The following is a 17,330-nucleotide window of genomic DNA, read 5'->3' as shown; positions in this document are numbered from 1 at the left end:
AGAAGTGATTTTCAAGATTTTTTTTTGCCTTACATTCTTTCAATGGGCAACTGCTAGAGGAATTGCTTTTAGCACTGTTTTCCACACACATAAGAATTGTAGTTCATGTGAAATATTTAGGAGTGGGACACTTTTCTGATGTAAAGCTCTTGTTTATGAAATAGAACAAGGTTACTCCAGAAATTTGGTGTCCACTTGCTCTTTGTGGGGTTCACTTGGAATAGTGATCCTGAATTTCCCTCTGCCTTTCAGGCCAAACTTGGGTCAAGCTGATCACCAGAAAAAGATCTGTAGTCTGTTCAGCAGCTGTTTCAGAAAGTCACACAAACAGATGAGATTTCAAAGAACCACAGAGCTAGCTAGGAGGTTTCTAGAGAACCTCTAAATATCCATGATTCCAGCATGGTCTTGCCAATCTCTGTGTCATTTCTTTCACATTTGTTTAAGCTGAACTTGAAGACTTACTGTAATGGAAACATTATAGACCAGATGGCCTGTTCCAATGCTGTTCTTAGCGGTTAGAAAGGTTTTTCTTCTAGCTAACCTATTCCTGCTGCAATTTAAGAGCTTTAACTCTCATTTCTTTTCGTTATGAACCCAAAGAGATGGTTACTTCTTTCCACTGCAGCAGGTTTTTATGCATTGTTGATTTTTTCCTTCCTTGCCATAGTAATTTATGCTTGCACCAATTGATCATTGTCCTGAGTTGTCTTTTCAAGTATCTCGTTGGTGAACATCACTTAACAAATTCTCATCAATTCTCTCACTGTCCCTGCCATATGTCCCTGATTAATTCCATCTCATAGTATAGGAAGGCTCTACTCCATTGCTTTGGTCTGTAATGAAAATAGAAAATAGTCTCAGACCCATATGGTGCCCCAGTCTAAAGATCCTTCCATTTTTTACTCTCTGAGTGTATTTTTTATGGAATTTGGATCAACCTTGCAGTATACATAATTTCCTTTTTCTCTTCTTCTGTCCTTAGTGATTAACATAACTTTGAACTTTTCTACATATTTTATAGGATCAGAAAGTTAGTTCAAAGGGAGCCATTATGTACACCAAGGTTCTGGACCATCCTGTATTCTGGTAACATCTGGAGATCACAGTTCTTCAGTGCCTGACATTAGAAGCATTGATCCTAGGTGTGTGTTTTGGGGCTTCTTCATAGGTAGAATGCATTGCAGAAGTAGTTTCTCTCAGTAAATTAGCTTTTCTGTTAAGGACAAAAGATACTGAAATGTTTTCATTTATATGAACAAGATCTATTTTGATGAAATTAGAATAGAAAATAACAGAATTGTGAGTATTTCACTATGAATAAATATTTAGATAAAATTTAGAGTGATAATAGAAATGATTTTTTGAAGATTCTATTTCATGTGTGTATGGAGTCAAGAAGATACATATGATTGGAATATTTGTTTTTGCTGGTTTATTTCACTTTATGAGAAAAGTTTTGTGTGCCTTTTATTTTCATTTGAGTTGGGAAAAGAGTAAAGCAGATTTGTGTCTTTTGCTACAGAATGGAAAGCCCCTTGTTTCCCAGTTCTGCCTTTCCTGGTCTGCCTCTCCTATGGATTCCAGGAAGCTGCAGTTTTTGCATCATGTATGACTGCAGTAAGTTAATATGGTTTACAAATTATTAGTTTAATCAAAGGAAACCCATCTTTATCCTGTACAAGCTGATCTCTGGACTTTGATGCAGACAGGAACCAGGCTAGTTCCAGGTTTTATCAGACTGACCATTTCATGTAAGGTAGAATCCACCAACTAAACCATTATAATCTCTGGGGGAAAGAAAAGGAAAACTATACGGGAGATACATATAAATTACATCATTATACGATAGAGAGTAACTGTTCACCTTTTGTAATATAACCAGAGGATCAGAGCATCTGCACTAACTGGCTTTAAGACAAACTTCTCTGGAGAAGATATAATTAAATGGAGGAAATCAGCATCACAAGATGTTTCAGAGATCAAGATCAAACATGCATCTAATGAGGATAGAACACTGCATGGGAGAAAGGTCCAGCAAAGGCTGTCCAACACAGAGATTTGAAGGCAAGCTCCTGCTCAGAAAGTCCTTAATCTGTTGATGGCTGGACAAGTGTACTGAAGGAGGAGACCCTTTTCTCCCATTTTTTCTCAAAACATTGGCTTCTACCAGAGAGAGGAAAATAGGCTGACTCTTTGAGGGTTTCCCCAGTTCATCTGGTTTTCTGTTCCATGTAGTGCTAGTCTGCATAGAGTCTAACCACTGCTAAATAATCTGGGTAACCAGGCTGACAATAGATGTTATAGTCAGTACCCTTTTAGATGCAGGAATGTTCTGTGAGTTAGTTAAAGTGTTAGATGAATTAGTTGAGGAGTTATTGATGAAATCTTTCCTTTGAGCCTTTGTATGATGTAAATCCAGTGCTCTCGTCCTGCAGCGAGGTGCCTGCAGCTTCCTGCCTGGCTCAAGCTGAAAGCAGTGTATGGCAGATGGGAAGGGAAAAGGGTAAGAGGGAAAGAGAAGTGGCAGGCGTAGAGCTGTGGAAGGTCTTGGACTTTCAGCTTTCTAGGATAACTGCTCTTAAACAAAAGCATCTTTTAGTTGATTTTCAGATTTAAGTCAGAGATAAGCAGGAAGTGTTAATGATACTAATTACTGTTATTCACTCCTTGTGCATTATTTCTGTTCTCTGCTTTAAAAGTGCTAACTGCATTTGTGGGCAGATTGCAGATTGCTCCTGCATTGCAGCAGGAGCCCTTCATTTCCAACTTACAGAGACTCTGAGATAAGCTATATGGGTTTGAAGCATATTTTAAAAAAATATTGTTGTTAACCAATTGTTTTTTCCTTCATACTGCAGAGCAGAATTGAGGGCTGCTATGTGTGATACAGGTGTCACTGAGGGAAGTCTGTAGACAAATACTGCTGAAGGCTGGGCAGTTGTGATTTTTATTGCACCCAGGCATTGACTGGTGCATCTTGCAGTCTGACCCAAGCTCTTGCATCCCTAGCAGCCACTGGAGAAAGAGGCACGATCTTGTGGGCTGTTCTGTGCATTCACACAGTCTGTGATGGTTTCAAGCAGGTCATAGTGCAGTCTCATTTTGTTGTCTCTGTTCAAAGGTTGCAGAAATAGATGATCACTAATAGCCAAAATCTATTGCTAGACCCCATGCAGAAGGACTAGGCAAGTTCCTAGGATATTTGCACAGAACTGCCACTGCCAGCCTTGAAATTGGTATTGGTTCTCCAGCCACTGTTACTCTTGAGCTTGGAACCACCAACAACATGAAAGAGGTAGGGTAGGACAGGGCAGCTCTCTCTGTCTTCCTGAGTTGCTGTGTGAGAATTACAGGCTGATCATGTCAGGCTCCAACATCCTGCTGCAGCAGCTTGTTTTCTTAGACAATTTTAGCCCTTCTGACTTCAAATAAGAAACAGATTTCATTGTGCAGCTAAAACTAATCAACAAATTTTAAATATCTTAATCTTGAAAGCAGCCCGAATTATACACATCTTTAATTTTAAATCCCTAAGATATGCTAAATGGGAAACATTGAGAAAACTTAATTAGTCTGCCTGCTTCTTCCTGTAGTTCCTAATTACTATGGGTACTTTTCTTGTCCACCAGCACTGCTGGCTAGATTTTAGGGCAGATGTTCTTGTGCAGTCATCATTAAAAGCACATACATTGGATGCTGTTGAAGCCTCCAAGCGCTCTCCATTTATGTCTTTTATTTCAGGATGCTTAGAGGGAAGAAGGGATCATCACACAGTTAAAAATGTCATTTGCTTTCTGCATCTTTTCCATGCAGCTTCTCTTTTCGGCAAACAAATAGCTGCCAGGAAATGTGTTAAGGGTATACTGGTTTTGAGACATAGTCCCCTGGTTTTGAGAACATTATCTCAGATTAAATTTTTTTCACTCAGTGTACTCAGCCCAATGACAATTTCACTATCCCTTAAGCGGAGTAATGACTTCAAGTTTCTAATTAGAGAGCAGGAGGGAAGGGACTGCCTGTGGTTCTTGGAACCTGAGCTCAGAAAGTGCTAAGAAACACTGTAATAATTTAACAGGTATAAGGACTCCTGGCTGCTAAACCAGCTCTCCTGCATCTGTGGAAATGGGCAGGATCACTGCTTTGCTCATGGCTTGTGTCTGTCTTCCCCAGCCAGACCTCTTTTGGTTTCACCTCCCTCAGCTCTTCGAGTTGTGGCTTGGCCCTTGGCCCCAGCCCTCATTACTTTTACCTGCACAAAAGCATCTGTCCCCCGGTTTTAGGTGCAGGGCATCATTTTTACAGCAAAAAAAAAAATAATCCAAGTGTTGCATATGTATCCCCATTGTGGATAGCATTATTCTTTGCCTTTTGATGCTTCTTTTCAGATCATACTCTTTTTCTTTCTGATTTGCATTGTGTTTTAAATACGTTGAGACAGGGAAAAGTGTGGTTGCTCTTCTACTGTTTCAAGGAGTGAATGTTTGGCCACTCCATTTGCTAAACTAGATAGTGGTTAAGATACTCCGGGTGCCTCATCTAATTCCACATAAGCCTTGGGCTCTTGATACACAGCACAAGAACCTAATTATTGAAGTAGTTATTGTCTTCTCTGCTACACCCTATTTTTCCAAACCCAGAGCCACCCTTGGAGTCACAGCAGTGAACCCTGCTGACAGTGGTGGGATGTAATTGGCGGCCTGTCAGCCTGGAAACAGCTTAGCTGTACTTACCTGAAATGAGTTGCCTATTTAAAATCTCACTTGTGTGTTTTTTGACCCTGAAAGGAATATGTGACAGGGGAAATATTCCCTTCTTCGCTCAATGCATTCTAATTTCAGTGGCTGCATTTCCAAAAAGGTTGTGCTTTTTCTTTGCCTTTTCTGATGAATCTGATAATAGCTAAGGCTAAGGTCAGACTAGCCAGGACTAATGTGACCTGCCAGTTTTTCTTCTTTTGTGTAAGTTCTTATAGTAAGTTCTTATTCAACCAATAATCATGCACAATTATTTTGCAAGGATGAGCCTTAAAGCAAAAAAAAATCACCCTATTTTTTTTTTAACTATCAGATGCCTGTTAGTTTTAAAGTGAGGATGTAAAAATAAAGTGAGGATGTCAAAGTAAAATAAATATTGGCCAGAGTGTAAAAATTTTTCCTTCAGGTTATTTTTAGGTAAGACTTATAATCCCGGGTTGACTGAGTATTTGTTGCAGTCTGTTGAATATATAGCATGCCATTCAGTTTAGCAAGTGTGCATTTGGCTCCTGAAAAGTTTTTAATTATGTGTGTGTTGGTAGATAGATATGTGTATATATATATTAATATTTGTTTTTATGTGTCTGCTCTGCAAAAAGAGTCTTCAATTTATGTATTTGAAAGGAACCAATAGTCTAATGGTATTCTGGTGCTGAAAACTTGCATTTGGGGAGCATGTCTTTCTCCTGTGGAAGGCAAGCATAGCAATGCAGAGAGTAAGGGTTTTTGTTAGGAATGTATTAAATTCTAGCTTCTCTCTATTAAAATAATTCTAATCATTTGATAATAATCTTGCTCCGGGCTGCTAACAATCATCATTGCTGGGTTTTTTCTCCCTTGCGTTAGTCTATAGGTGGTATTTGAAGGTGGCACCATAAACAATTTTACAAGAGTGTGTTTGTCTTTGATTTCTTTGACTAAATCCAAATTGAAATTACTTTCATTTATACAGGTGTAAACATTAAGTTTTAGCGTGAAGACAATATACCAGAAGGATGGTGGGTAGTATTGAAACTAATAGAGGTGTATTTGCTTTTTGGTGTGTAGAGTTTGGTCACTGTTATCAAATTACCTGCATTTGTTGCATCAAATGTAAAATGTTGTGTCTTTTGGAGTTGCTTAGAAATTTCTGTAAAGGTATATAATTTTAAATGGGCTCTTGCAGATTTTTATTAACAAATGGCAAAAAAATATATATTGATCCTTAATTCATGCAAAATTATGGTTGTGGTGGATATAATCAGATTGATTCTGGAGGAGGATTTTCAAAGCTGTACTCAACAGGTTGGCACTCATGGTGGCTGGACTCACTAGTGCCTTGTTCTGTTTCTGTACACTTTCACCCAATCAATCTTTACTTTCCATGTTTTAAATGTGGCCTTCAGCCATATAATTATAACCATAATTTGTTCAACTTAAACAAAACCAAAGTAAAGCTCAACTTCATAAGAAAACAGCGTGGTAAAGCACAGAATGCAGTGAGCCTGTGTTTAAGGCAAATTCTATTTGCACTTACTAATGTGACTGAGGCTCTTTCAGTGAAAGCAAACAGGTTAAACTTTCAACTTAAAATTAATTGTCAGCTTCTCTTAGTGTTCTTCCTAAGCTTGTATGTTTTGTTTTTTGGGGGTTTTTTTTGGGTTTTTTTTTGCTCTTAATATATTACCATTTTGACAAGTGCATTTGCACGGTGGCAAAATAGCTATTACAGCAACTCAAATTTACAGGTAGGTAGAGTCGTGCTAGTTAGGGACATTGCTTTATTTGCTTTGTCTTCTTCTAGGATTAGTTCTGCTCTGTGGATTAGCCAGAGCCCACATACAAGTAATGATACACTGCAGAGTCAGATCAGGTGTGAGCAATTTCTCTACTTCCTTATTTAAAGGACAGAAATTCTTTGATTTCCCCCTTTCTTTTCCTAATGAAGCCCCATGAAATTTCATGGAACACTAGGGCAGAGAGATTCTGAGATTGTGAAGAACAATGTTGCAGCAACTGTCTTCACTGTGCCTTAATTATTTTTCTTTCTTCTTTTTTTTTTTTTTTTTTTTTTTTTTTTTTTTTTTTTTTTTAGTGTGTCGTTCTTTTATAGTTTTGATGACAAAAATATGCAATCTGTTGCTTAAAATATTGAATAAATATCCATTCCTGCTACTTTGTGTTCATCACCCATTGGACAACATGATTTTAGACCAGAGCAGAAAGGTTTTGGGTTCTCTGATCCCTAATCCCAAGGGGGGCTTGCAGCTGAGGTGCCCTGCACTTTGGATGGGCCAGCTGAGAAAGGGGTGAAGGGAGCAGTGTTGGTGCAGTGCTGTGCTCCATTTCACACGCCTTTTGCAAACCCCAGAAAGTGTCCCTGGACCTGTAGGCTTTGTGGCTCTCTGAACCCTTTTAAAGACTGAAACTCACACATTTGGATAGTCCTAGACCTTGCAATAAGTTTTGAACTTTATTTTGAGAGCAACTCAAGTATGCATTACTCAAGAAACCACAGATATTTTGAAGCATATTTTATTGTTGTGGGCACAGCATATTCTTCCAGCTTTGTCCTATGGTCCTACATCTAAAATCCTCCATGAACTTGAAGAGTTTGATAGTCTCAGTGGGATGCAAAAATAAAGACAGTGAAACCATTACTCATCCTGTGGGTGTGGTTGAATAAACGCAGTTTTGGTTTCTGTGATGTTAAGTACAACAGACTTGTAGTGTGCTTAGGATGTGTTTTATTTAAATTAGGTGACTGGTTTGGTGGTTTGGGATTTTTTTTCATAACTAGTTAAGCACCAGAATGTTCATTAAGTGGCTCTTTTCACCACCAGCTGGGCAGAAGGGAGCTCTGCTTAGTCGGGTCCTATGGGCACTGGCATTTCTAGTAGTGGACTACTGGGTGGGAAGGCTCCTACAGCAATTTTGAGATTAAACATCCAGCTGTAATCATATCAAGGAGGGAAGGCCTGAGCAAATGAGAACCTGTGTGTTTCCTCTCTGTCTCCAGCATCCTGTGGAAAAACAGGCCTTAAGGCTTGTTTTAAACTTTAAACAGAGGTTTGTGAGTTTGGCTTAGGAAATAGCTCCATTTCTTGTAAAATACAAGGAAGCTTCTTGAGTGGATTGAAAATGCAAATGAATGCAGACATTTACTAGAAACAGAAATGCTACACAAAATCTTGACAAATGGGTAATTTTCATGGTTCCCTCTCCCCACATGGGACTTTTAAACAGTCTGGGGCGTGTCTCTTTCCAGAACTTTTCTGGGGTGATTTTGGAAGTTGTTGGAACAGAGTGGAGCAAGAGTCTAGCCCTGCATGTTAGCAGGAGGCTCTTGGGCTAGCAGAGAATGTTGAAGAAAGCACCTCAGTAGTTTCGGTTTCTAAGCACCCTTATAATGACAGCTACATGGTGCAGTTCTACAGAGAGTATAGAAACACAGAAATGCATTTGGTCAGGAAAGATGGTTCAAATGGGTCCCAGTATTCACTTGACCCTTGTGTGTGACATTTAAAGCTTAATGGCATTAAAATAAATTGCATGCTCAATATTTAACTGCTTTACTGAGATGAGACATAAACAAACACATGAAAAAGAATTCTAAATTTAGAGAAACTGCTGATTTTGCAATGACTTTCATTCCACTTACAGTGTTTAAAAGAGAATGCAAAATGTAAGGGATTGATAACTCAAACAATCACATTTACAACTATCAACTTTTTAAGTTATCTCTGCATAACGTATGTAGGCATATACTTTTAAAGAAATCACAAATTAAATGTATTATATTAAAATATACATAATAAATACAAACATAAACAGTCATATAATACAAGTGCATAGTCCTTCTAAATTTATAGGCTCTAAATAGGGAATCCCCTAAATAATGATCTGTGTTTTAGTTAGCCAGGATAGTCACAGAGCCAAAACACAAACTACAAAAGTAATTCAAGAGTCCATGTTGCTTTGGAAGAAAGAAGTCATGCCTCAGCAATCTAGCAAGGCACTTTCAGAAGAGTCTGTAACCATTTTTGTAGCTGGATCTGGTCAGTAAACTACAGTGAAGTCATCAAAAGCCCCTGGATCAAAGACTATAGAGAAAGAAAGTACTGTGAGATGAGAGGTATTTCCCTCCTTCATGGTAAATACCTGATTTTAAAAAGGTAGAAAAAAAATTGTCAGTCTTCTTAATGGAGAAAGTCTTTATTAGGCTGCCAAGTCACACTTTTTTTTTTTTTTTTTTTTTTTTTTTACTTTTTTTTGTCACTTTGGATGTTCACAAAACTCCATATTAGCTGCAAAGGGAGTGAACAGCAAGAACAGCAAGTTGGCAAATTTGCTTCAAATATTTGATACCAAAACTAATCTTACAGCAGAAAATATCTAAAGAATACAACAACCAGTGCTGTTTTTGTGTCAATAAATGTGGAGTGATGCAGTATAGGAGCTGTGGATACAGAGCAACAGGATCCATGTTATCTTCAAGAAGAGTGATCTGGAAATCACTATGGATAATTATCTGAAATTGTCAAGTCAATACCCAGGGAAGGTAAAAACCACAATGTTTCATGCAGCTGAGAAAGGAAGGGAGGGAGAAAAAGCAGAAAGCATCTGTAGGAGATGTGTTGTGGTGTGCTGCAGTCACATCACAAGTCCATTCACGTGCTGGTGTTTGCAGGCAGTACCAGGCTTCTCATCTCAAGAACGGTGAAACACAATAAGAAAAGGGAGAAGAGTCACCAGAAGCCTGCATCCTCAGAGATACTGAATAGTTTCTGCAAGAGGATGATTGCTCAGCTTGGGAAAAAGCCGCTTTTAGGTTAGTGTTAGGTGTGATTAAACTGTGTTAAGCCACCAGTGGTATGAAAGTGAATGAAAAAATGAAGGGTGCAGCTGCTACAGCTCACAAAGTGAGAACTGTACTGAGCCCACACAAAAGGCTCAGGCACACCTTGCTCTGCCACAGGGAGCTGTGGGCAGAAATGTGAAAAGGTTCAAAAATTAGTGATGAGTGAGCCTATGGAGGATCTCGCCATCCCAGAGAGTGAACCAGCAAGCAGGTCATGTTTAGGCAGCATCAGCTAGGGAGACTTACCTTTTTTATAATCATTATTAAAAAAATAACCTTGACAATTTAAGACAGAGGTTGGATGAAAGGAGGAAGAACTTCCAGTGCTTTTTACTGTTGAAGATTTATCTGGGATTTTATGGGTTTTTCCCAGTCAAGGGCTGTTAAAGATATTATTTTAGAACATAGTCAACCTGTGCTCTATGAAGTAGAACTTCTTCCTTCCCTGGCAACTCATTTCACAGCATTTTATGCAAGTTTAGATTGGGTCCCCCGCTGCCACTGGTCCTCTGATGCAATAAGTGAAAGGTTAATGGATTGCAAAAGTAACTGTGATAATCCTGAGCTGTAATTTAGTCCGTTTAGGGTATCCACAGGATTAATTCTGAAATGCATTAAGCAAAACAAGAAGTAATGCAAACTTCATATTGTCTCCCTTACACTGTAGTCTCATTTAATTAGTCACTGAAACAACCACCTGAAAGCTTTCCCTCTGTCTTGTTGTTTGAATAATGAATTTTAAAGACTTTTGAGAGAGTGACTCAGGAGGTGAAACAGCAGGGCTTCTGATGTTATTTATAAGCTCTGTACTGGAAACTATTTCCGTGTTGGTAGCCATGAAACTCAAGCAACTTAGCCTGTAATTTCATCATTTGAGACTAAGTGACAGGAAAACTAATGCTGCCAGTGCCCCACTAAACAGCATTAGCACTCTCCATTGCCTCTGCTTACTTCAAAAATGGATAATTAAATAATTGGCATTAAAGCCAGCTGTCAGCTACAGGTTATCCCACAAAGGAAGAGGTTAATATGAGTACCAAAACACATGCAAGAGATGCCTGCAATAATTGGGTTTTCATTACAGCAGTAGTTCTGCAGGCTGAGGTTAGGCAGGGGCAGCACACAAACATCTGTACAACAGCTAAAACAAGCAGTCAAGCACTCTGCAGGGCTTGCAGCAAAAGAGATGTTGAGGCACTGATAAAGCATTCCAGCCAGCCCATCCTAAACACAGCTACCATTGCTGCAGATTTACTCCCTGACCACTTGAGATTTGTGACTTTGCTGGGTTTTAGAAAGGCACAAAATGAAAATAAAAAAAGAATAAGAAATTGTGTTCCTGTTCCTATCTTTCATCCATTTTTCCTTTTGTAGGTCTTTGGCACATATCCTTTGAAGGAAAAGCCATGTGTCTTCCTACTTCTGCCCTGAAGTTCTGACCTTTTAAAATGTGTGAGGCAGAAATGCTCCAGCTATGAGAAGGAGGAGGCTATTGATTCTATTACTGTGTGTGAGGAATAGAACGCTCTTAACTTCTGTTTATGCTTTCCTGGTACATACCAGTTTTTAACTGCATAGGAGATTGTGATATATCCCTTTGCCTCTTTTTTCATTATTTTTGAGTACTTGATGTAAAAGAAAAAGACACATGTATTTCATCAGGACTTGCTTTATTTTTAGGCATTATAGATTTTTAGTACATGCCTGAATAGCGTCATTGGCATGAAAAAGGTCTGAGATTAGAATAGACTTGAAAATTAAGTAAAAGTATTTTTCCTATTTCTTAAAGAAAAAGCAGGAAACAAAAGCAATATTTAATAGATAGGGAAAAAGGAATCTGTCTTTTATAGCCAGGGAAATCACTGCAGAAATAAAAATAAGGTTTGAGATCAGGCATCCGATGTCTTGACATCTTGCTACTTGGAAGATGCAAGCAAAGCATGTGTTATAACCCCTTTCTATTTGTAAACTTTTGGAAACATTGAGCAAATTATGCCTTGTTAAATAAGGCATTTCCAACTTTCCTGTTAGGAGGTAGCACAGCTTACTCAACAGGACACTGGCCGCAGCTCAGATGTCTGGCATCTATTCATTTCTCAGCTGCTGTGAGAAAATGAATGTGTTGTTTCATCTCTGCATGCCCCTTTCATCCTTCAGTTCCTCTTGTCTGTGTATGTTCTTCTGAGCTGGAATCTTTTCTCTTTGGAGAGGTCTATATGTACTGCCTAAAACAATGGAGTGGCAATTCTGTCAGGTCCTCTAGGGACTACTAGAAAATGAAACCTGAAAAAGTTACACTGTTTTATAAATCATTAGCATATTAACTTCACTGTATAAGGCAACATATATGCAGAGGTCAGCATCCCAGAGATCTAGCTGTAATATTGAGAGCACCCAAGAGAGGTTATAGGAACAGTGGGGATTTTCCCATTATATCTGAAAGATTCATGGCATAGCTGTGAAGGTTACTTGAAAACAAAGACAACTGGGAAGCTATTGATAGGACTCCGTAGAAAACATGTACTGACTCCACAACTCACATTTGACTTCCTTTGGCAATTGAGTGCTGTTTGGTGTATAAAAAGAAGAGAAAGAAAATGTAGGGAGGAATGCAATGCAAAATATTTTAAGATGTAAAATTACTCTGAAGTGACTGCATGCTTTTCCCCTTGAAGATATTTGTTTTTTATGGAAACTGCCTTTGTAATCATTCTGATAATCATTATCTGCTTTTCCAGTCATTGTTTGCACAAATGATGATAATGTGAGTGCTTAAATATCTGGCAATAGAGTTTAATTCTAGTTATGACTTATGACAGCAGTGCTTATGAAGGCAGTAGTGCCTGACAGAGAGTGACAAGAAGCAGTGGTCATCATCAACTTGCCCATTATTCGTTTTGTGTTTCATGCATCCTTTTACCTCAGCAGCAGCATCTCATCTTCTTAAGCTGACAATAAGATCTTTGTCAGTTTATTAATGTGAAGAATTGGTGTTTGACACGAACAATTGTAAGGCAAGTCAATATCCTTATCATCAGCTAATGAGTATTTGTACTGGGCATTTCATGTTGAGATCAGAAGCTAGAAAGGATGGATTATTTTTCAGAATTCCTCAATGTGTATTTTCATCAAGACAATCTTACATAGCTGATTACTAAAAATATATGATCAGAATGAATTACCAAAGCAGCTGCTTTTACCTGTGTTACGCATTGCATCAACCAAGTATGATATAGTTGGTTTAGTCAGTATGATTATGCAGAGAATCATCAAATGAGTTCAAGACAGGAATGAACTTGAAGAGTATTTTTTACAATGTGTTAATACCAAGAGATGTCAGAAAGACCCAAGGCCCCATGGGTTGGAGTGGCACAGAATGGCTGAGTTTGGCAGGCACCCCTTAAGCTCACCTAGTCCAACTCCCCTGCTTAGGCGGGGTCAGCTACGCCAGGTTGCTGAGGACCAGGCTCTGTCAGGCTTTGAATATCTCAAAGGACAGAGGCTCTGCAGCCTCTCTGGGCAGCTTGTCCTAGTGTTTGACCCTGGGGGATCACCAGTGGCACAAGACAGCTGCTGATGCAGTAACATGCATTAAATTAGGTAACTAATCTGTGCTGAAGAGGGTTTTCTGTCACCTTGTAAGGATACTATGAATTATCTTCGTATTATTTTATTGAAGCTGTAAGTTATTAATTTTCTTCTGTTTTTAATTTTCAGTATTTTTGATGCATTCAAGTAATACATATGGCATTTTTGGAAGCAGTTTTAAACATTCCCTGTTCTCAGACCACAGCACCTATTATATCCAGCTAGAAGCACTTTCTCACTGATTTCCTTTTTGGTCACCAGTGTTCCTCATGTGACTTGCATCGCTGTAAAAGTGAACAGACTGTAAAAGGACAATTAAAGAGGGTTGTTTGGCAAACATCCACTTTTTTCTTTATGGCTGCTCTGCAAGTTCAGGAAAAAGAGCAAAGTGCATGAAATGTGACAGTGTAGCACCTAGCCCATCTCTTGGTTTTCTGTTCAAGTATTGGTTCCACCTGGAAATCAGAATTAGATATGTGGTACACACTTACATAACACCACCCAACTGGGGGGTTTTAAGTACTTGATTAAAGCTTACAGACTCTTTCAAGTCTATGCTGTTCCCTTTCTAGGTGGCTAGCAAGGATATGGATGAATAATTTACAAGTCTGTGAGCCCTGGCTCCTCATCTGTTTAACTTGACTCCTAGCTTGGTAAAAAAAAGCCCCCATTTGTTATTTACTGCTGTTCCTGAGACAAATGTCGTACAACAACAACAACAAATTATGCTCCCAGCATTGCTTCTTCTCTTAGATTTTTAAATAAGAGGCTGTAGGTCCCCATGGACTTTATTGAGGTAACCCAACATGACTGCAGGCCCTGCAGAACTTCCCTCTTCATGGTCATCTGCAAGGACTGGTCTCAGCCCTGGATGTATTTGCTGGTGAAAGGTCATTTGTCAGTGTCTCACTGCAGCCTGGCGACCTCTGGCAGCAGAAATGTCTGCAGGCAGCTGACATCAGCATGGAGGAGGCTCAAGTTTGAAGCAGGAGACTTCTTTGCAATGAAAATTGCTTGCAGTTGTATCTGTGCCCCAGAGTGCTTCATGCCCAGAGGTTTGCATCAGGCCCTCAGCTGTAAACTCTTCTTGCACTCAAAGCCAAGAACATGGATTTTCACTTTGGTTTCTACTTACAGGGGATAAAACTGCTTTCTTAGGGTCTTTTCCTTAGTCTCTCAAGATGTTTGCAAGTCACTGGCTTCAATGCTAGCCCACATGACAGAGACAGCATGGCCAGTTTGAGAAATTTTTGATTTTCTTGCACAGTGATTGCTTGATGTCAAAGTCGATAATTTTCTGATTTATAAAATCAATTTAGAGAAAAAAAATCTTTTCCATTGTTTCAGAGAGTTAAACATGACAAAGTAAAGGGTGTTTTTGTTCCACTCACAGGAATAAAGTGCTATTTTGCAAATCCATAGTTACTGTGATTAGTGAAATTTCTGTGACAAAATCTTGGCAGTTTTTGTCTGGAGTCTTACAGAAGTGTTCAAAAACAGTAACAGGGTTGCCTCAACAGCTTAACTTGTAATGTGTCTGTAGTGCTGAGGTCCATTGTTTAAAGAATTTATCACTGTTTAATTCTTTTATGATTGCATATATTTAAAAGGATTCAGAAGAAAATTTTAAAAGTGACTATGACTTGACATAAATTTAATGCTAAAATTATTAGAACATAATTCAGCACCTGTAACCTACCCAGTGACTTCTGTGGGATTGCAATGCTTCAAGTCAGGAGCAAGCAGGTCATTTAAGAACAAGAAGAGCTTCTTAAAGTAAAATCTATCACAATACTGTATAACCTCATGCTGTAGCGTTTGGTCTTTCTGCTTATCATGTCTCTTATGAAGGGCTCTTCCCCTTGGATGGAATTAAATGCATTTACTTTCTATTCCTTCTCTCTAAAACAGAAGTGAACTGAGCCATCCAAGTCAGTCCCCATTACAGCAGGAGAAACATGCCTGTTACCCACAGGGAGAGCTGAACTCTGCTCTGAATGTTTGAGTGATCAAAAGATATGTATTATAGGAATGTACAGTTAATGCTGTGGGAAATTTTGCTTTCATTCTCTTCAAAGGCTTCAGGCATCTCAGGAAAACCAAGAAAAATTGTAACAGTAAGTCTTAGGAGCACACATGAGTTTATCAAAGCCCTCATCATCTGATACTGATTTCCACTCCATGTAAATAAATGCATGAATAATTTATGTGCTTCATCTTTATAGTCAAACAATCCTGGGTTTTTTCTTTCTTACTTGGCACTGGGAGTAGAGTATCCTCATCTGCATTTCTGCCTGCAGCCCATAGCTCTTACTTGTGAATTCATACCAATTCTCTGACTTTATAGACCAAGAAAGGTCTTGTGCTAAGTGGGTCCTTCCCTGGGAGCTGTGCACCTCTTAGCCCTGGTCAGGAAGCATGGCAAAGGAATCAGTGCAAAGGAATTGCAAGCAGTGAATGAGTGTGGTGGGGGATAATACCAAATTTACTTATTTTCAAAAGCTGATGTGGAATTCTGTTAATGGTGGAATGGTTGTGGACATTACAACAAAGCCGATGAAGGCTGATAAAACTGGAGGAGAGGCAGAGGTAATGAACTGGGAAAGAAGGAAATTCAAGGGAATAGGGGGTTAACGAGTGTCAGTGGGCACTGGAGCAGAGAATTGCCAGGGTAATAATGTTCTGCCAGCATCTCTGCTGCAGCTCCTAGTCGGGTGGCAGCTCCTCCAGCTCATCTTGCCTTTGGTCTGCCTTGAGTGAAGCCTTGCAAGCATTATTTGTGCTCCCTGAGCCCATCTGGATTGGGGAAAAGTAGTCCTTGTAGTCCTTTCCCTTCCCATGTTGTCCCAGAGGGAATCAGTTGTTCCTGAATGGGAAGAATTCAGAACTTGCTTCTGCCCCAGCTGATGATGACTCCTGACTGTGAGAGGAATGTAGTCCTGGACTACCCAGGATTAGCTGCAAACTTGTTCTGAAACAGCACATCCTTGTGATACACAGGGGCTGAAAAACAGAAGCAAATTCCAAAGAGTCCCCCAACACAAATAACAGCAAGGAAAGGATTCATAAATCAGTTGTAACTCATCAGTGGAGAACAGGGCAAGCTGCTGCTGTGGAGTTACTGTAGTGATTTTCCTGCTTGAACTCTGTTAGTTTCAGAAGAAAATGGATGCATACTGTTGCTGAGGAAACAAGTCTCCCAGGGGAAGGTTGGCTTTTCCCCAGTGGGAATTTACGCTGCCTCATGCTCACACAAGTCAATTAACCTAAAACCTACAAACTGCACATGGCATAGCTCTGTTCAGTTATTTTATTTCAAATATATTATGAATTTTATACAGTTGCATGTGGCTTTAATAATAAACAGCCCAGGACCAGATTCAAGTTTATATTCCTCTTTAAATATTTGTATTCCTACACTGGAACTTTGCCCATTTTTCTCCGTAGGTGCCAGCTTGCATGATGACATCAATAAATACTTCTGGTTTCATCATTCTCAAGGGGACACGATGACAGTTCAGGATCCAAACCAGATGAATCTCTGTGCTGCTGTTTGGACTGTTGTCTCCTACGTAATTGCTGACATGGAGGATATGTTGCCAAGGTAATAAAACAGCAAGAAAGAAGATTTCTGTTCTTCAGTAAAGATCGTAAGTCCACTAATGCATGTGGACTACAGCTGTAGTAAATTTTACTACCCTTGATTTTCTGCTTTATTATCATACCTGTTTTCCTCAAAACACACTCTCTTTTACACATTTGTGCTTCTTTTTGCTGTTTTGATCCACTCCATTTGTGATTTTCACTTAAATGTATTCCTTTAAGTACCTCTTACATTCAGATGAAGATATGATACCTCTTTGATATAATAACCATTTGTATGCACAGTGATCTTGTGCAGCAGGAAAAATATACCAAATAAAGTTTTGTGTCAGAATAATTACTGTATTGATTTCGTGTATATATTTACTGGTTTTGTTTCTGTCTTTTATTCTACTCATTGGAATTATGTACTGTTAACCAAACAGCCCTTTCTTTTCACTGTTTTAAGGTAACACTGTCATTTCTAGAAGTTTTCTGGTTATAGGCCAAATTATTCTGGTCTTTTTTATGGTAATATATGGTAGAATGGTCAAATAATAGTC

General features: G+C 39.0%; 1 protein-coding gene across 1 annotated transcript in view; it reads left to right on the top strand.

Moving 5' to 3' along the window:
* The window catches only part of CPQ (carboxypeptidase Q), a 149,539-nt gene extending 132,414 nt beyond the window's left edge, over positions 1–17,125 (top strand). The window contains exon 8 of the mRNA XM_063390573.1: positions 16,633–17,125. Within this exon, the coding sequence (XP_063246643.1) occupies positions 16,633–16,793 (161 nt within the window). The 3' untranslated portion in view covers positions 16,794–17,125. The remainder of the gene's footprint in view (positions 1–16,632) is intronic.
* The last annotated feature ends 205 nt before the right edge of the window (positions 17,126–17,330 follow it).

Source organism: Prinia subflava, chromosome 1 (assembly GCF_021018805.1).
Source record: "Prinia subflava isolate CZ2003 ecotype Zambia chromosome 1, Cam_Psub_1.2, whole genome shotgun sequence".
NCBI lineage: Eukaryota > Metazoa > Chordata > Aves > Passeriformes > Cisticolidae > Prinia > Prinia subflava.
Note: the sequence above shows the minus strand (reverse complement) of the source record. Positions and strands in the feature narration are given on the sequence as shown.